This window comes from Zootermopsis nevadensis, unplaced genomic scaffold, assembly GCF_977971745.1.
Source record: "Zootermopsis nevadensis isolate Lab colony 2312 unplaced genomic scaffold, Znev_1.0 Znev_ptg000030l, whole genome shotgun sequence".
Taxonomy (NCBI): domain Eukaryota; kingdom Metazoa; phylum Arthropoda; class Insecta; order Blattodea; family Termopsidae; genus Zootermopsis; species Zootermopsis nevadensis.
The window spans coordinates 10,540,806-10,561,209 of NW_028259162.1; the positions used below are offsets into that span (position 1 = coordinate 10,540,806).

Consider the following 20,404-nt stretch of genomic DNA (forward strand, 5'->3'; position numbering starts at 1 on the left):
TTAGATTCCGATGTGACTTGAACCAGTTATCTGAAGGAAATATATCACATGGTAGACCTGAGTGCAAGTGGGAGATAATATTAAAATATATCTTAAAGAAATATGATATGAAGTTGTGGATTGGATTTAATTGGCTCTTGTGAATATCAAAATTAGCCTTGTAAACTGGCCTACCTGAAACGTGCCCTCAGCCTTAATTATTCTACCGCCTGAACGAATTAAATAAAATTCTAAATTATATCAGCGGGATTGCCGACTAGAATTTAACGCTGTGTTAACTCTCCCTCATTGGAATTATTTAAAAATTATTCAAGTTTCAGCAGAATACGACTGTACTTGATCATGCAACTATTGAAATCGACAATGCCGTCACCATCATAATTTATACAGAACAATAACTGCACGTGATTCGCTCTTCTGTTCCGACAACAATAACCGTGTGCCAATTGATATTTGTGTAAACTTCTATGTTACAGTAGGATGATATTTGTATTTCTGGGATTTATGATTGGGGACGTTATTAATAACCAGCTGGAAACAAAGAAGCGATTGAAAGACGAAAGCAACAATAATCTTGTGTGTATAACGCTAATGAGTTACTAGACAAACACAGACCATCATTTAGTTCATAGGCTTTGGGTATTATGCAAACGGTCAATTTCAGTAAATTCATCACAAAACGCACTTTGTCTATATGATGATTAATAATAAAATAGTTTGATTTAAATTCTACCAGTACGTCTAGTGACTGATATTTAAAGTGTAGGAGTTTCCACACACACAGAAACATGTTTTTCCAGTAAAATTATCAACAATAGTGGTGACACCATGTAAAAGTGGCTTAACGGAGCGCACCAGATCATTTCAGAAGTTTATGGTTTGGAATTTTATATTCTCGTGATATGTTTATTATTATGCTTTCTTTTTAAAAAGTGTAGCTTTTAAAACAGGATAATAATTGAAGATTTCTGTCTTCTGGGTTGTTGCGCTGTGTAGTCTGGTCGATGTTAACCAACGTTTCAGAGGTCATACTGCCTCCGTCTTCAGGGCGTCATCATCGCCCTGATGACGGAAGCAGTATGACTTCTGAAACGTTGGTTAACATCGACCAGACTACACAGCGCAACAACCCAGAAGACAGAAATCTTCATACTCACCGCTGTGAAAACCTCAAATCTTATAGGATAATAATTGTAGATAGTAATTAATTATTATGTCAATGCAAATCTTACGTTGTTTTTTCGTTATATTTTGCTGTAGATGACGAAGGAAAACGTTTTTGTTACGAAGAAGTGATGTGGAGAGAGAAAACATAATGCGGAAGATGAGGACGAGGTTCGGGAAGTCATGCAGGTTAGCTCTAAAAGCCTTTAAGGCGTTTATCTTTAGAAACATGATCAGCAGGACAGTTTGCCTCTATTCGGGTTTTCTGAGGTGCGTGATATCCTAAACCGAAACTGGTGAGGTGGCGGTGAGATCCATTGCTTGGCCTCCAAATTCACCTGACATGACCATACCCGACTTTCTTGTTCGGGGTTACATGAAAGAAACCTTGTGTAAGTTCATCAAAAGGAACAAGTTTGCTGACGCATTCAAGCAACCCAATCCATTAAGCTTTGGCAATAGCTGGCGAAATCTCTGTTCGAAAGTCTATCGCCTATGCCGTGAAAGCCAATGAGACCATCTGATTTTGCACCATAGAACCATAGAGGAATTGTACTAGTGCTGAGCAACTTCAGTCTGAAATTAATCCAAAATTCCTTGCGTGGGAACTGACGTTGAACCACAGGAAAATATTGGTGAAGGGATTTATTTACCTGCACCTGTAGAAGCGATCGGTCCTCACCTGAGGCATTGGTGCAGTCATTACGATTGCAAATAGCCCTACCCTAAAATCAGCCTTTTCCATATTTTCAAGCATTGTTAGTCTTTACTTTGTAGATGCGTAGCTGGGAGGTTGGCTGTGCAATAGAAATTTTGTATTACAGAAACAATGAACAAGAATAAATTAGATTACTAGTCCCAAACATGGTTGATTCAATTTTAAATTAATAATTTTATGGTTGCTAATTAAGTTGTTGCCATATTGATATTTAAATGTAATACTGAGTGTGAAAAGAATTGAGTAAGTTATTATTTGCGTGAGTTTCTGATGTTGGACCTGTATACTTTTCTCTATCTACGTTGATCCATTCTTCGATACAGCCTGTCCGTTCCTATTTCCAAACACCTAAACGAAACTGGGAAAGAAGAAAAATTATTGATGTGAACCTCTTGTAACAAAAGAGCAGCACATTCCTGACTTAATATTTTAAACTTTAACCGCCCTATTATCTTTTATTGGCTTCGTAGGTGTTCTAGAATCGGATATTTTTATTATATGATCTGAGATTTTAAGTTTTCACTGAGGTGAATGTGTCCATTCGGGTATTCTGGGTAGAGACGCCATGCTGTCTTTTACGTGGTTAAAAACATTTCGGAGGAACGTGTCGCCTATATTTTTTGCGTGCGGAGAGGGGACAATTAAATTCCTTAGTAATTGGAGATAACACAGGCCTACAATAAATTTGTAACTTGTTCACTATCTTGACATTAGAACGTGGTCGTCTAAAAAAAATAGAGTTAATTTCTATAAAATTTATGTTTATCCCAGTTCTAAGTATATCTGCCATAATTGAATAGAAATCTGAATAAAAAATCTCTGTCGTGCAGATGTAACCAAATAAACCGACATTCAATCTCGGTTTGAAGAGCAGTGTTATTGCTCAATAAACCCCTTCAGTTACAAACTGATTTTTAGATCATTATTTTGATTAGAGAGTTATTTTTTAGTAACGTAATTCTTAAGAAAGTGTAATGGGTGGAGCTGGACCAATCATGGGCCAGGACAACTAATTGGTGCTGTGGTTATTGTTTAGTTTCTTAACACAGCTGTCAAAACATATCATCGTTGAGTCCTAGGCGGGAACCGGACTGACGCTTCAATAGGGAACGTAAGAACTTGATTCGTGAATAGGAAACTTTATGGGTGGTACTCCCCCCTGCCACTACTGACAACTAAGTCCTATTATGCGAAGAAGTGGTCACTAATTGAACCAGTGACGCGTCGGATTTATAGTACCATTACTACGAATTTGCGTATTTATAATCATTGACTTCTATTTCAAAATTCTACTTACAGCTGTTCTTTCGTATCCAATAACACTGTTCAACAGCCAAAATATATCGGAAATGAAACTAACCAATTTTTACTAATTTTGAGCTGCTAAACACGAAAATGACATTCATTTTGCATGATTGGTTCGCATTTCGAAGATATTAATACCAAGATGTTTCACTCAATCTTCGTAATTTTCAGAATTGTAATGGACTACTTACTTCAGAAACAGCCTGTACAAGGATGGAGAAGGTTTTGTTGCTTCCTGCAGATCTAGTCAATATCCCTAAGGGATGTTTAATAAATTGGCCCCGTTGTCCTTGTGGTACTGTTTGGCAAACAAGTGTTTTATAGAGTGCGGATTTTGTGTTTCACTTCGTCTTAGAATACTTATGTAGTAAACAGCAAAAACTTCGTTGTGAGTACTTAAATGAGATATTTGTAGCACTAAAATACACAAAATGTCACGTAGATGTGTCAATAATCCTAAAAAATGTTGTTATAATTTTATTAATTCGTAGTCTCGCAATAAATACTAAAAGCCATTACATCTGATGTGGTGAATTTTAGGATTTCAGAAGTCTGAAAACGATTTTAATTAATACGTAAATTTTTTTAGATCCCCACAGATTTAAATGTTGCGAACTGTCTCTCACTCTCCTAAACTCTTTTCTGGGATAAACCATTCACAAGATGACAAGTCTCAACTTAAACCTATGCAGTTTCTTACTTTATACAGTTTTTCACACATTACAGTACAAGAAACAAAGACGCAAATGATCAATAGAGAATTTGTAGATATGTTTATAAAAATATCACCTTACAAGCCACTGGTGTCAAATTAATTAAACAAAACACTTGTACTTTCATTATGTTATAATTTTTCCATGTTTCCACAAAGATACCTTAGATAAAAGCTTACAATCATACTCGATGATTCATTGATTTGTATACTTTGTGTTTGGTTATTTCATGACACTGTATCAGTTGATATTATAAAGGTAACCTAATTGTGAATTATAAATAGGGAGAAACATGTCAGAAAATGATCGTTACCTGTTTGACGGTTCTGTACCGGCATTTGACTAGACGGAGTAACAAAAACCACTCATCCAGGAAAGCCTAACCCGGCCATAATTCTGACTGGGCACGTCGTGAAAGAGACGCAGAAGAATTACTGCTTTGCTAACCCTTTTTATATTCACGCTAGATGTCCAGTTGTGAAATACCAGTAATGTGAACTATGGTTTCATTTGTTCACTGTAAGTTTTATATTCCCTCTGGGTGAAATTAAGTTAATTGCATCCGTTTACAAATGAAATTATTTTCAACGGGGGCTGCAAGAAGATTTGAGATCCAGATCCAATTTGACTGACTGAAGTTTATTCATTATAAAGATATGATTTCATTGTGCTTTTCATTGGGCAATACGTGAATAGCTTTTGATAACATTTAAAAAATAGCCAATGGGTGAGGGAACACGCCCAGAGCAATAAAAAATTGTTTCTGTTTGCCTTTAAAAATGTGCTGCAAAGATTATATACAGTGATAGTAGCTCACTTCTCCAATGATGTAAAGGAAACATGCAACTCACGATCAGGATAACATGTGCCACCTACCGGGAGTGTGAACAACTGCCTCTTGAAGACCTTCAACTTTCTTCTCCTGAGGTGCTGTTTCCGCCGACAGAGATCGCAAGCCGCCGATATTTATATCCAACGTAAATAACTACGAAGGAAATGACAACTTGAACTAAAAATAGTTCTGGAATTCCTATCTGTAAACCGCCCCAAGCGATGAAATTGTAACCTTCAGACGCGTGAGCTTTTCTTAGAAGATTGAAAACCGTATGTTGTTCCAACATGGTTGCTGCCTAGAGGAATATACAGGTCTACGACGCTATGTGAAACCGCGACGGGCAATAACCCCCAATCACGGAGGCCTTCAGCTGAAGTGATTTCTCCGCCAAGTCGCAGAGGCCTTCAGCCGAAGCGATCCCACCCCCTCTGGGTTCAAACCCCAGAGAACCATCCAACCAAAATCCTTTGCCCGAAGGACAAGCTGCCTGACGGGATAAAAAACATTCGGAACGTAATAAGCACTAACCTATATTATTTTGCAGACGCTTTCAAAGTAGGCCGTACGAAATGACAGTAAAATATACTATTCTGAACCGAAGCAAAAGCCAGCCAGAGCTACTACACCATGTTTAGACGGTAGGCCTGTGTTGTGACAGGCTATAGGCCTACGTAAAGCAACTTAAAATAATGGCAGATTTCTAGGCAGTAATACTATTAGCCTATATGCACATAAATGAGCTCTAAGGTTTTACTTTTCACAGGTCCCACAGCAACCCCCAGCGGCAGAGATCAAAAGCATGTTGGCCCTCCCACACGTGGGCTCCCAAGCAAGACACCTGTCAAGATAGGGCTGTGACGTCACCATTAGTGTCAAGTCGGGAGACAGAGTAATAAGCAGGTAGGAAACAACTTCTTTCCCTGGTCTGGGGCCTCCACCTTAAACTCAAGTAAATTGTAATCCGGAACGCGTGAGAAAAGTGTTCAAAATTGCCTAGAACCCTTTCATATTAAATTAGAGGCCCTGCTATTTAGTTAGCTTAATCTCGAATCGAAGCTTTCACTTTAATTGACAGTACGAACATAGGAATTTGCAACTTAGGTGAATTATAGGAAAGAGATGTTAATTCAGATCTCCTGTCTAAGAGAATTAATTGGTGTGTTAAGCGAGCCTAATATCTGATATCCACAAACAAGAACCTCCCTTATTTTTATTTCGTTTCCCAACTATTTTTATCCTCTTCTGATTCTGATTACGCAGTTTTAAGAAACCTCCTCTAAAGTTTAATTTCTACTGGTCATCCTAATAATATCTGGAACTTCCATTTTTTACTGAATCGAATAACGTGTAACCTGACAACGATTTTTTAATTACGTTCCTAAATTTATTATAAACCTGGATTATTAAATAGGGATTATTCAAAAAGAAGCTGTTCCCCTAGAAAATATATTTCATAAATGTTACCAGTCATATAGGTCCACACGTTGTTCTGTTTAAAATACCAGGTGATTCAAAAAGGACTTTACAACTTTGAAAGTGTATAGAAATTTAATCAGAAATCTTACAGAATCGGTTCAGGTGTCATTTTGTAACAAAACAAATAAAGTTTGACTCACGTTGTGCTGTAGTACCGAATTCCGTCACCGCGAGCACAAGCGGCAGTGCATTTGAAAATGGCTACTTTCACAGGTGCGGAGCGCGCTCGCTGTGTGCTGTGGTTTGAAGAAACGAAATCTGCGACAATGGTTCAACGAAATTGTCGCACCCAGTACGGCAAGGATCCTCCCAGTAGACCTACAATTTACTCTTGGCACAAGAATTTTGTTGAGACTGGTTGTTCTGCTCGCCATGACAAATCTCTAGGTCGCCCGCGTGTTTCTAGTGCTGTTGTGGAACACGTTCGTGACAGCCAAAAGGTTAATGTGTTTTGTGTCCTTAGCAAAGCTAAAGTGTACGGCCCGTTCTTTTTCCATGAGAGAACCATCAACAGTATCGTGTATCTGGATATGCTCGAAACTTTTCTCATACCGCAGTTAGACGAAGATGACCAAAAAAGACGCATTCACTTCCAGCAAGACGGCGTACCACCTCACTACCTCACAGAAGTCCGGGATTTCCTCAATAACCGTTTCCCAGGTCGGTGGATTGGTCGAACAGGGTCGATAGCATGGCCACCTCGTTCTCCAGATTTGACACCTCTCGACTTTTCCTTATGGGGTTTCATTAAAGATCGTGTGTATGTTCCACCCTTACCTGCCAATCTTACTGAGCTCAAAGCTCGAATCACCGCCGCAGTTGCAGAAGTGACACCGGATATGCTGGATCGTGTTTGGCAATAAATTGATTTCAGGTGGGATGTCTGCAGGATCACGAATGGCAATCACATCGAACCAAAATGACTATTTGAGGTAAAACTTGATTTAATTTTCTACAAAATGACACCTCAACCGATTCTGTAAGCCTTCTGAATAAATTCCTATACACATTCAAAGTTGTAAAGTCCTTTTTGAATCATCCTGTATATGCTGGAAATATATACGATGTATAAAATAACATTATTACAAGACAATATTAGATAAATTGCCTCAATGTAAGGGAAGGTCCAGCTTTTTCTCAAAGTATCTCATAAATAAGTTCGGCCGAAGAACGAAATTTGTATTTATAAACTTCAAGAGCAAATTTACATAACATTATAAACAAACACACAGTTATTCTCACTGGATGAGAAGGTAAATGCAATTTGTCGAACTAAGTTCAGAATATTATTTACTACCGTGAACACACTGGCAATGACATAATGAGCTTCATTTAAGTTGGCTATAAAATGTTGATTAGAAATTTTAGTGGACTAGATACATCAGGCCCTGGCGTAACAGAGAAGTTCCTAAAACAAAGAGGTACTTTTCTTATAAAAGTGACTGCAAACAAACACTCATGTAGAAAAATATATTATTTTCCATTTCATTTTAAATGTACCCCAAAACGTTGACTAATAATTATAGACTCACATATAAGCTTAGAATGTTATATTATCTTCTGGGACTAATGTGTTGAATGATTCGCCTAGTCTAGACACGAAATAATTTATTTAAGCAAATGAAAATGCAACAAGTCGTCGTCTCCTGTCTTAATTGAAGCTCCATGGATATACCTCAGTTATTTCGGTTTAAATATTTTTCGGGCCGGGTTCAGGATCCAGCTTGTCGGTCCGCTAGACGTATCCGACTCAGACTTATCTCCTGACGATGGTCGCTGTAGCACCGGAGAGGACGGGCAGCTCATGCTTGTGGACGGTCCTGGCACCTCTGTGGACCCACACTTGCTCAGATTAAGATCCACCACAAGACTTTGTCGGCACAGCATAGATACGGTGTTCATCTTCCCCCCTTCCCTCCCTTTGCTTCTTCTCATCTTTACTTTCCTAAACCGAGAAGTAATGCTCGAAATTCCGAACCTGCCACAGGCTTGTGACTTTGTTTTAACATCTTGGCTGTCGGACGTGTTTGGGTATTGATCAACTGTTCCTCTCTCTTCGTGAAATTTTCTGTAAGTGTTCGGATCAACATTAATCATACCTGCGCTCGCTGACTTAACCAGTATCATGCCTTCATCACTAACGGTACCACTGTCCATCCCCGATCCTCCAGCTAGAACAACGGAGCCGTCGTAGCTGGATTCACTTTCCACACTGATTTGACTTAACCGACTACGAATTTCGCTATCAGTTTTTCTCATTCGAAGTCCTGGTCTGATTACGTCCTTTAGATTTCCACCACTGGCTTCTTGTTCCCAGAATGGTTCTGGCGACACAGAGGCGCTGAGCGTGTCAGTTGATGGTGTTCCTCCGTCGCTTGTCCAACTACGACCTCCTGGTCCCCGGGTGAGGAATTCTTCCTTTGCCCTTTGTAACCTTAGAGCGCGCAGGCGTGATGGAGGTGGACTGCTGTGATGCAGTCCAAGCTCTGGCGAGGACGGACTAGATGGACTTGGTGAAATATTCACTCGTGGCGCGGGTGGTTTAGCTGCAGCCCTGACAGTTTCTACATTCTCGGCAGTTTTGTTTTCACTCACATTTACCGGAAGAAGAGACATCGCTTTGATAGAACCCGCACTAGTAGATTTCAGTATAGGCCTACTGTTTGGTAATGAATTTGCTTTACTAGTTACAGAGTCTTTGTTTGGTTCAGCTTCGGACTTCAAAATCAACGGAGTTTCTTGTGATCTGATGATCCCATCGCTGGCTGATTTCTGAACTTTGTTCCCCCCGAGACGTGCCGCTATCTTCCTGCCACCTTTCTGTAATACACGCTGTACTTCTTCTTGGTATTTTTCCATCTGTGCCCGAACACGGCGTTCCGCGACCGGTGACCTCCACGCCACTGGTGACGCCGACCCGCTGCCACTGACTTCAGGAGACCTGCCACCAGCGCCTTCCTGTTGTTCTGTAAGTTTCTGGTTATATTTCGCTATCATCATACGAATGCTTGGCGCAGTTTCCTTGGTCGTCAACCTATAGTGATCGCGTCTACCTGGGATCGGAGATTGTGGCAAGGGAGGGAAACCTGACGACGTAATAGCTGAACGGGAAGAAGCCACTGAATTATCGCACTTGTCAGTTTTGTTCTTTTCCGCCAAAATCTCCCTTCTTGAATCAGCCTCACTTTTTATATTCGTCTGCTTCTCTGGCTTTATAATTTCATCTTCACAGTCTTTATTTGTGAAGTTATATTGCTCGGATTTTGATTTGAATTCAATTTCTTTATTCCTGTCCGATTCACAATTTCTGTTCGCTGTTGTGGCTACATTTAATTCACCTTGAAAATTTTTATCTAACAGTGTATTTTGCGACTTTACTGCTGAATTTTGATCTGAAATACTGATTACTTCACTGAAACACTTGTCCACAGATCTTCTCATTAAAGACGGTGAAGATGACTGTGATCTATTTCGTGTGAACATCCAAGATGGCGGTGACCCGTTTCTCCCCGTCTTTCCCTTGCTGTCGATGACAGAATTCATCTCACTAGAAGTATTGCCACTCTGCTGTCTTCTGAGAACGCTGATGACCGGAGATGTTACTGGCACACACCGCTCGCCATCTTGAAGACTTTGTGATGCGTCCACTCCACATGTTTCCCCGACAATATAACTTATGACAGAAGAAGCTTTCCCTCTACTGTCTCGTCGAACGGGAGAGAATATTTTGCGTGTAGTTTTTACGAAAACATTGTCAGGAGTTGGCGTGGAGAAAGTTTCTGCCACATTCTGCGAATAATAATTAGTTCTATAGGCTCCGTTCTCAGCAGAGGCTAATGTCTCATCTCTACCTGTAGAGTAAACGTCTCTGTTTCCATGGAAAGTATTTTCCGTGATGTAAGCATCAGTAACTCCAGACTTACATTCTCTATGTTCACTCTCATGCTCTTGATTTGCAGAATCTTTTTTTCGGTCCTTCTGACATGAAATCTCCGCAGAAGAAGCCGAAACGGTTTGACATGTTTCTGTCGTACTATTTGTTACACTTTTTCCATTTTCTACATTATAATTTGAATCTTCGCATCCAAATTGAAACGTCTCTTGAGGAATGAATTTAGTATCAACGTCTCGCTTGTACCCAATATGTGTGTCTGATATTCGCCTTGTTTTAAGTATCTTCCTTTGTCTTCCAGCATTGCTGGAAGCACCCTTGGCTGTGTACACTTCAGTTTCATAGTACCCACGGAAAGAATCTTCAAGCAAACCCTTGTAATTATGATTCTCATTATCATCCAGTCCACTGTAAATGCTGTTCTTGTGTATCGACACATCACTTTCACATTTTATTATCGTCTTTGTGTCCTCCTCCTCGTAGTCATCTTCTTTAGCCTCGTCATCACTACTTTCGTTCTCACTTTCATCGCTTACACCACTTTTCCTGTTAGCATTTTCCTCACTTGCTGACATTGCTGTGACTGCTTGAACTTTCTGAGCGTCTACATCATTGGCGTGAACATCCTCACCTTCCTCGTCATCACACACTGAAGATGTGGTAGAAGCTGAAGAGACAGCGAAACAATAATTCTCTCTGTTGACAGTAGAGATTTCCTCCCCAAGTGACCCATCGCCTGTGTTGATATTAACAGTTGATTTGGTGTCGACATTCAGCCATTTTTCATCTTCCTTTGTACTGTCTTTTGTCTGACCATCTAAGACACCATTTTTCTTCTTCCGGAATGCAGGGGTTATTGTAACGCACGTTATTGGTGAAGTGTTGCCTTCAGAATCTATTTGCTCTACAGCAGGCGAATCACATCTGGTATCTTGTCCGGTATCTGCATTTTGGTCAGTTTTATTATAACACTTGAACACAAATGTTGCGGTGGCTTCTGAACCATCTGCTTCTTGTTCCCATGCAGGGTATCTGCTTATTTGTTGATTGGGTGCTGATACTCCTAGCACAAAAAAGTACAGACACATTAATACGTACATTATTCATTAATATTATTAATATAAGTGAAATTGTTCCGCGTATTAGAATAAACAGTTTTTGATCACAGAATGACGAAATATAAATCCTTCTCTGTCCTATTTTTTTCCCTAAACCATAAATATTTCCGAGTTGAATTTTCACCTCTCACGTCTTTTTCATTGTGTATGATTTAAATGTGTTTATCATCCTGAAATCACATTGTAAAATGTGATAATTTGCAAATTTTTTTCAGTCATAAAATCATAAAATCGAACTCTTCAAGTGGTGTCCAATTTATTTGATTTCAACCGTTACTGTTTCGCCAGATGGCTTCGTTGCCATCCACATTAGTAGAAACGTTCACTAGTAATGGCGGACAACAGAACACGAATATATTATTCTAAGACGCACCCGAAGCTGCGCGTAGGTAGTTCAGCCCCTCCTTGAGTTCCAGCACCTTGTTGGTAAGGAGAGACGGTAGCTGCGTAAGTTCTTCGGAACTCTGTCGGGGCAATATGGCGTACGTCCCTTCGCCCTCTAAGCCAACTTCCGGTTCCTGATTTGGAAGAAAACACGTGCACATACGTTAGAAAGTCCAGTAAATTGAGCGGTTTCGATTTTCATGTCTTTCTGTCCTTATATAAGTTTGACAGCAACTCTGAAATGTTGTCAATCTAAAGGAACAAAAATTATAAAACCAAATGTGTCGTCAATACATCGAGTTTCCTCTTAAGCCAAGGATTGGAAATTAAATATATCTACTCTCTACCTAGAACACGATATCTCGCATATATTACTTTACTGTGGGCAGAATGCTTTTGTAGCTTTCACATGCAATGGTTATAAACACAGTCCTTTAGGTAATTGATAAAGGTTGCAGTATTCTTGACGCTTTTTAAGCTGTAAGATGTCGTTGAACTTTATAAATAATTTATATTGATCTAGCCTACATCATTTGAAAATAAATATTTTAAATACAAGTACACAGAGTAACTAATAGTGTAATAAAATAATTTAATTTAGCAATTATTTTAAATAACTTTTTCCAACAGCCAAAAAACCATGCACAGCTAAGAAAAAATATTTACCTTAACTGGAGTACATCACCCCAGTCTTTATTCTATTTCTTCCTTTCTTCTTCTTTAGAGACTTAAAGGATTTAAATGACATAACGAACTGGACGTTCGAATTTTGTTCTTGCAGGAATGTTCGTGTCTGAGCTATCAGAATCCTTCTGTGACCTCATCTACCCTTTGATCCAGCTGGTAGCTGTCTTTTTAGTGAATTGTAAACGCAGTCAGAGAACAAATCTAATCGTTCATATAGTTCCAGGCGTAGGAACACACACGCTTTCATGGTGCGGTTCTTTGGTACAAGAATACCTTTTAGTCAGACGTTCATCTTCCGGGTTTTATTCAGAAACAATTTCGTAACATTTTACTTAATACGAGCAAGAGGCTAGTAGCACTTACCGCCAGTGACCCCATGGAGACGGACATGCCCTCCCCGGAGAACCAATGATGTCCCGACCGGAGTTTGTGCCGCACGTGTCGACGATCCTGCAACTCCAGGCGCAGGTTGTGAACTTCGTTGCTTCTTTGAGCAATAGCCACTTCCAGTTTTTCAGCCTGCAGAGAACCAAAATATTGATATTTGTGTCACTCAAGGAGGAAAATGTTCTTGTAAATAGCATGATCATTGCACAGTAACTTTTTAATCTGTCTTTCAGTCACTCAAGAAACAATCCCTTATGGGTGTACCCTATCTGATCGTCTGTCTACTTATCTTTCTGCTAATATGTGTATTCATCAACAGAGAATTTTGTAATGGAGGCAAAATTTCTGACTTGTATTCACAAGCTTCTAGGTTCGAATTCTAACATCAAACTGTTTATTCCGACATTTTCTTCTTGTAGTTTTCATCAATACTCCCAGTTATATCTCAGTAGATTACCCCTCTCCCACCTCATCATACATAATCATCCTATCATCCACCATCCACCATCTAAAATTCCCCTGGCGGGTCTGAAGAAAGATACGGAATATGTTATGAGAACTGGCAAATAAATTGGTTTCAAAGCGGATGTTTTCCGAATGTGAACAGCACGTATTAAAACTATGCCACCCCTTCAATGCAATGAGATAGTTTCTACAGTCCCGAAAATAATTTAGTTTATAATTTGAAATTCAGACAATTTACGCTTTCTGCCAGATGTAACACCTATTTCTGTTAAATAATTTCCGGTATAATATAAGCTAGGCAATTTTCTTTGAAGTTATTGAGGATCTGGCGATTTTCTAGACATCGCAGTTTCATCTGTTTACATTAGGAGCGTTAACGTAAACTTCTGGATCATCTCGTTAACAGTTGGTTACTTGTTTCGCGAAGATTATGTTTGATACCGCCATATGAGTGATACACGTGCGCCATCACCAGAGTTCATAACCTATCGAGAAATTGGTGGGGGAAGGAAGTGTTCAAATATACGTATCTTATGACGGCGCTAAGCTTAAGTGAGCAACGACATTTTTTAAGTATTCCCTAATTAACGCCAATCAACATGTACACTGATATTAGGAGTAAATGATTAAATATTTATCGTATGTGTCTACGATGAATGTAAAAGAATTATAAGTTTAACTCTTGTATGTTCCTTATGAATAAATCGTGATGTAACGTAATGTAATGTGATGAATACACACTATAATGTCGAGTCAATGAACGTCAAAAGCAAATCTGAATATTTATAAATACCTTTATTTTTTAGCCAGTCGTACAAAATTTATTAAATTAGTGCAAATTTATATGGCTTACATTCCATTATAGTTGATCCTAGTGCACTGTTTCGACCTGTTTAAGCCAGTGTAGAACCAACTAGAATTTAATTTTTGATATGAATATGATTTTGGTTTCCCTCTCAGATCGACCCCAGAAAAGTTTGGATTGCCCTACATACCTGCTAACTGTTTAAATATCTTCGCATGTCTTTGTCACATTCTTAATCGTGATGGTAACGCATTCCTATACCTGATTTAGATTCACTTCCGTCTAAATTCGCAACATCTCGGCTGTCATTTTATGTCTTTTATCTTATGTAAAATAAAACATTGTTAACGAACGGTTTGGTCGATAGAAATTAACCCAGATTCCGTTCTTAGTACACAGTAATACAGACCTTAAAATATTTAATTACATCCTTAATTCGAGTTGAATTTAGGACGTGCCCATTTATAATCCTGGCAAGGAATCGACTTTTTTACTCAGATTGTGGGTGGTATTCCTTAGGACCTCCATGCTACGACCGCCATTTCACACATTTCTGTTTACCTTCATTTTATAGTTTATATCATGTAATTGACTTTGTGCGTTCATACTAGACCATAAGAAATAATCTAGCTTTAAATTCTTTCCCTCTTAAATCAGGTGGGAAAATTATGCTCATTGACAAAAAATGATAATTTTTATGCCTCATGACATTTGTATTAATTTGGCTGTGTTATTCCAATAAACCTTACTTCGTTACATTTTTGTATTTCTGGTCCTATTGTAGTTTCCGTCTCTAGGTCTTAATCCATATTTTGAAAGCCTACATGTGACTAATGTGACGTAGATAAAAGCTCCGTTGTACATACTCACATACGACGCAGCTCTATTTACGATATGATATCTGTCTTATAATATGAGGTCCTATAGAATAAATGTTTTTCATTCATGAATGCGTAGCCACAAACCAGGTTCAAAAGCTGAGTTGTAAGATCTTGGACCAGGTTCATAGCATCCACTTGTTGGCCTATGTAAGTACTAGGGCTGAGGTGAATTGCTTCGCTTTCATCACAAGACGCCATATTTATGTTGGCCTCCTGAAGTTGTTTCATCTTACCCACCAAGTTCTGGGCCAACGCTGCCTGTTGCTCTGAATGATGAGCGAAGGAGTCCTACAGAAACAATAACAACAACAATTACAATTATAATAACAGGCGGTATTAGTAAGGTGTACTCTTTGGAGTAAAATTCAAAATTCACGCTCTGATGATGGAGGCAGTAAGCACCCTGTGAAACGTTAGTTAATTTCTACGAGACTGCTCGGTGCAACGTCCCATAAGATGATAATTATTTTAACAGCTGCCGTGAGAACCTGAAATCTCACAAAAACGTAGAAGAAATTAATAAGATTTGGAAGGAACTCGAAAGAAAGAAAGAAAGAAAGAAAGAAAGGAGCTGGAATGAACGAAGAGAAAGTGAAACGTGTGAAAATGGGAGAGGTTTAAGGAGAATTTGGAGGTTGGGGCATTGACATTTGCAGGAGACAGAAAAAACAGAACTTTGAACACGAACGCGTAGACCAAAGTGAAGGCTGGTTCGGGTGGCAAGTAAGCTATCTGACCCGATCTGGGACTGTGCTTAGACGCGAAATATTCTGTGTTAAGTTGGGCCGTACTGTACTGTCGCACTTTTTCCCCATTACTGTTAATATAAACAAACAAATGCCCACTCACTCACGGTTTGTCTGTAACTAGTAGCCTACACAAAGAGAAATAACAAACGAAATGCGACCGAAAATAACTTGGGCATTTTGTCAGTCTTTGAACAGAAGTAGACGTTATTTCCAGATCTGTGATTCAAGAAAACATGTCAGGACGTTGACTTCTTTTAAAACTTCCGGATTTGTAAGTATGCACATCCACGGGAAGAGAAATCTACTGTACCAATAATTTATTCTAGTGAGCAGGTCTTTAACGTACCATATTTTATATATTTATACACGAAAATTCATATTAATATCTGAGAGAAGCATGAGTTTTTGTTCCATAGTAATAAATTGTATGTAAAACCTAATTGAATATTTGGAAACTTTGTAATTGCTAAAAGAGTGTATTTGTGATTTTTATATCATTCTGATAATATTATTTCCCTAAACAGCGTTAATCAATTTTATATTTGGCGTAGAGACATATTTTGTGTTCTTCGAGATAGATAAGGGATATTTAAATATAATTCATATGAATGTAGATCTTCTCAAATGTTAAGTAAGTAACAAATAAGTCTTTTCCTAACTTTAGCTTCTGGGGATCTTTTTTTTAATAAACAATTTCCAATTCATTACACATACCTGCTTAGATCAGTTGCACTTGTGATTAAAAAGAAAATCTTACTAGCTGCAAATATTTGTATTAACATTCGGTTTATATACCATCCATAATATCTGTGTTCTCTGTGAATATATAATGTTCAATAAATATTTTTGGATAAACGTATGATAAAATTAAATTTTTATGTTCAGGCGATGCAGAAATACGAGATTATTTTTAAAACATACTTTTTGGGCTATATTTTCGCATAAAGTTGTTTTTTTTTGCGTTCTCGATACTTTTCTTGCACTGCGTAATATGTAAAAAAATTGCTGTATACAAAGCAAAAATTTCCACAGACGTTACTTACACGTCACTCCAGAAATCAGTTTAATCAATACGGCAAAGTCGTCGCATCAGAAACATTTCTGGCTTGCCCGAGCTCCACTGTTCTCATTGCAACGGTATACGATTTGATATAACGTTGAAGAATGAAATTTGGTTATGGCTACAAAAGTTAGTCATTGGATTTCATAGGGTTATATCAGAGTCGCCCACCTGTAGTGTTTCCCCTTCTCGCAGGAGCCACTCCTGGCGCTGCTCTAGCTCCCGTATTCGGGCCCTCAACTCTGCCACCAGTTCCTCCTGAGGGCCTCCCACCTCCTTAGCTGCCACTTGTTCTCCTGATGTGACACACACACACACACGCACATTAGTTACTCCATTGAGTACAGTGTTTCTCATCGTATCAAAAATGTAATGTCACAGCGTCTCATGAAAAAAATAATCCGTGATTCACTGAGTTCTGTTCTCCCGGAAGTCGATATTCAGAAAGAAAAAAAAGTAATACATTGGTTACAGCAGTAGAATGACAACCATTTAAGAAAGAGAATGGAGAAAATTACAATAATTATACATAGATTTTGAGAATAAGTTAATCTCATCAGAGCCCTCCAGAAATACCTGTCACCACGTGTGACTTAATGCTTGGTGTTGGGCCGGGGTCTAACAAACAACTCCTCACCGTAAACGAAACCAGAGTATGCTACATAGGGCGTCGGACAACAACGACTGTCAGCGTCTCAAGGAGGACTGTGCTCCATGGAGTTAATTTTAGTTATTATTATTATTACCTTCACTTTGGTGGATATGCAGATCAGTTTCCTCATGTATCAGCCTTTCTGTAAGAAAATATAAAGAAAAGAAATGTTAATAGGTTTTGAAGTTCTCACGGCGGTGAGTACGAAGATGGTTGGCTGTCTTCTGGATTGCAGCGCCTTGTAGCATGGTACACGTTTAATACCAACGTTTCAGAGGTTCTTGTTGCCTCCATCAACAGGGTTATAGCTCAGAAGACAGCCATCTTCAAGGGACGTGTTGCCTTTGCAATAATGGTTTTGTGTTACTCGCTATTACATTCATTTGCGGTTTTCTTAAAGAAGCTGTCAGTATCTCACATTATAACTTTGAATTATAATATGATTTATTTGTAATGAACAAGAAAATATGTGTGTACACAGACCTGACCCTGGCACTTTCAAGGCATTATCCCGGAATTTTTCTTGGAATGAGGAAGGAAAACGGGAAACCTCAAGGCCCTCCGGGAAAGTGGAACCACCCGAATACGAAGCAGAGGTTCTTTGCCACATTGCTATAGTCCAACATTTTAAAAATGAGTCTGGAATATACTTTTTATGGACACTTTCTTTAAATATCCCTTGGCAGCAATGCATAATACTTACGTAATTCCCGTTTATGAGTCTTCGCAACGTCGTCAATCTTTTCTTCCAAGGTTTCAATCTCGTTTCCTAATTTTCTGGAACATAAGAACAATAGAATGTAAAACGCTAGATTAACACTTTACCACTGTCAAGTTTCCATGATGTATAATAGCGAATATTTAATTTCAAACTCAGAAATTCATGCTTTTATCCGGCCATTACTATTAGTTTATACGAGGTTTAAACATGGCAAAAACAAGTTTTTTTTTAGTTAAAACTGTTGTTACATTTATTTGTTTTTCGTAAGTCACTTACCGTGATTATATTTCTCTTAGTCCTCTATCAACTATTTAAAGGAGTCCCTTTCCCCAGGGTAAAAGCGACTGCAGCGTGAGGCTCTCCACTCACTTCTATCTAGTGCCGAGGTCAGAAAAAATGAAACTATACCTCTATTAATTCACACGCCTTTATGACGTGGTTCTTAATAGGTACCAGGAGAATATTTACCTTACTTGTATTACCCCTTTCCAAGATGTGGTCTAGAAACTGTAATTCGACTGTTAAAAATTACGTATGGACGTGCAATGCAGGAAATTTAAACCTTAACCATATCTCTTGCTATCTGGGTTCAAGTCCCGAATTTGTGTTCTACGAAAAATATGCTAGAATGGACTATTTCAGAGAAACAAGAAAAGATATTGAATAAAGTCTCATTTATCCACATTTGTTGTGCGATATAAAATGTTATTAAGTTCGTTTTGATCTACTGAAATTAATCTACCTCTAACTAAATCGGATATTCTAGCCTTTGCTTTATAAAACGCATTTTAATCTGTTCTATTGTGTTGTCGCGTTGGATGTTAATGGTTCCCTGGCTGCGACCTCAGATCTGCAGTGCTAATGCAGAAAAACATTCAACGAATTGACGTGGTCTACTTTAAGATGAATTTTGGGATGAAAACGACAAAGTTGGTGTAGGGATAATTGGGTTTCTGAATGAGATTGTAACTGTGGAATTCAAAAGTACGAAGCAGGAGACCTTTCAGTACGCCTCAGCTGATGTACTGGTATGCAAATTTACCTGCAGATGTCCTCCTTGAGTTTCAGCTTGTTGAGTAGGCTCATGTTCTCCTCAAGTAACTTGTAACTTGATTCAGTTCGAACCGAGTCATTCCGGTGCACCAGCTGTGAACTGTCGCGTTCACTGTCACTGGAATAGAAGTGCAGTCACTTCACCTTGCTAAATCTCTGGCAGCAGAATCCGAATGTTCAGCACCGCTAATACAAAAGCTCGAAGTTGTACACGATCCTCACAACTAATTCATCTAAACCACATTTTAAATTTATGTTTATTTCCAAATGCATGTGGAAATTCTGAGTGCTTTCCTTATTGATAAGTTGGTAGACATCGTTATGGACAGTTACTTATTGAACAAATATTACTATAATTATAAACACAATTTATAAATTTAATATAAATTACGCTACAATTTTAACATACATTGCATATCCGAAGGCTTTGAAATTCCCCATTATGTTTATACATTGTTTTGAGTAAGTTGTGTTCACTGTTACTTAGAATTATTTGGGATATATGAATTTATTAACCTGCCACTAGAATCGATAAGCCTTGTAACTTCTTCGGGAGCGTAGCAGTAAACCGGTGTCTGGCTGTGGACCACCGGAGTGACAGGCAGAGGAGCTGCTGTTTCCTCAATGACGTCTTCTACATCGACAATGACGGCCGCTGGTTCATCGTCTTCCGGGCCGTCTATCGTCCGCAGATGTGGCTCAGACGCCGCGCGTGACTCTTAAAGAAAACAGGACCGCCATTAATCCTAACGAGAAGGACTTAACTTAGTAAATTATGGAAAAATGTTCTTGTGAATTTTGAAAAAGACGAGGTTCATCTGTGTTAATTTACGTAAAACATGGTTTGATGTTTGCTTAAATATTTCGTTGCTTTCACAGGAAATCAGAACTTCTCAGTAACGACGCTAGATAGAAAAATGTTACATGAACTTAAGAAATTGCTTCGAGTACCTGTTAACAATGTGTAAGACGAAAGAGCAGAAAATTTTATAAAATATATTTTAAATAAATGATTGTTAATTTAACAAACTGAAAATAACATTGGGTTAGATTTATAACAATAGCTCATTCTATTTTTTTGCGTCATTTTATTTCGTCTATGCCGATTGTTATACGTGAATGTGCCTTTGGAAATTTATTCACAAATTTGAAAATGTGACTTGGAAATGAAAAAAACTAACACAGATTTATGAAATGGAATTGATGCATTACACCAATGGAAAGTAACACTGTATTTTGTTTTACTACAGCATATTTAAGAATCTTTGCTTTGCAAATATATCTTTGCTCACAAGTGACGTATTTCCCATTTAGTGAGTTCTAATTATGTACAATAATT

At 38.4% G+C, this 20,404-nt stretch overlaps 2 protein-coding genes across 8 annotated transcripts in view; one reads left to right on the forward strand and one right to left on the reverse strand.

Moving 5' to 3' along the window:
- LOC110827189 (transmembrane protein 181) overlaps positions 1-20,404 on the forward strand; it is a 119,971-nt gene that overhangs the window by 54,259 nt on the left and 45,308 nt on the right. For 5 of the 7 annotated variants that reach the window (XM_022058604.2, XM_087358971.1, XM_087358972.1 and 2 more), the window contains one exon: positions 5,499-5,635. The gene's annotated coding sequence lies outside the window, so the exon portion shown is untranslated. Of the gene's footprint in view, positions 1-1,260; positions 1,354-5,007; positions 5,374-5,498; positions 5,636-20,404 lie in introns of those variants that run through there. The other 2 variants (XM_022058608.2, XM_022058609.2) reach the window with 2 other exon arrangements.
- Positions 7,370-20,404, reverse strand: part of LOC110827188 (uncharacterized) — a 37,958-nt gene continuing 24,923 nt past the window's right edge. Inside the window, exons 11-19 of the mRNA XM_087358937.1 lie at positions 19,582-19,783; positions 19,055-19,183; positions 17,995-18,068; positions 17,386-17,433; positions 16,811-16,935; positions 14,915-15,118; positions 12,656-12,811; positions 11,595-11,739; positions 7,370-11,166 (exon numbers count right to left, since the gene is read on the reverse strand). Coding sequence (XP_087215063.1) covers positions 7,892-11,166; positions 11,595-11,739; positions 12,656-12,811; positions 14,915-15,118; positions 16,811-16,935; positions 17,386-17,433; positions 17,995-18,068; positions 19,055-19,183; positions 19,582-19,783 — 4,358 coding nt within the window. The 3' untranslated portion in view covers positions 7,370-7,891. The remainder of the gene's footprint in view (positions 11,167-11,594; positions 11,740-12,655; positions 12,812-14,914; positions 15,119-16,810; positions 16,936-17,385; positions 17,434-17,994; positions 18,069-19,054; positions 19,184-19,581; positions 19,784-20,404) is intronic.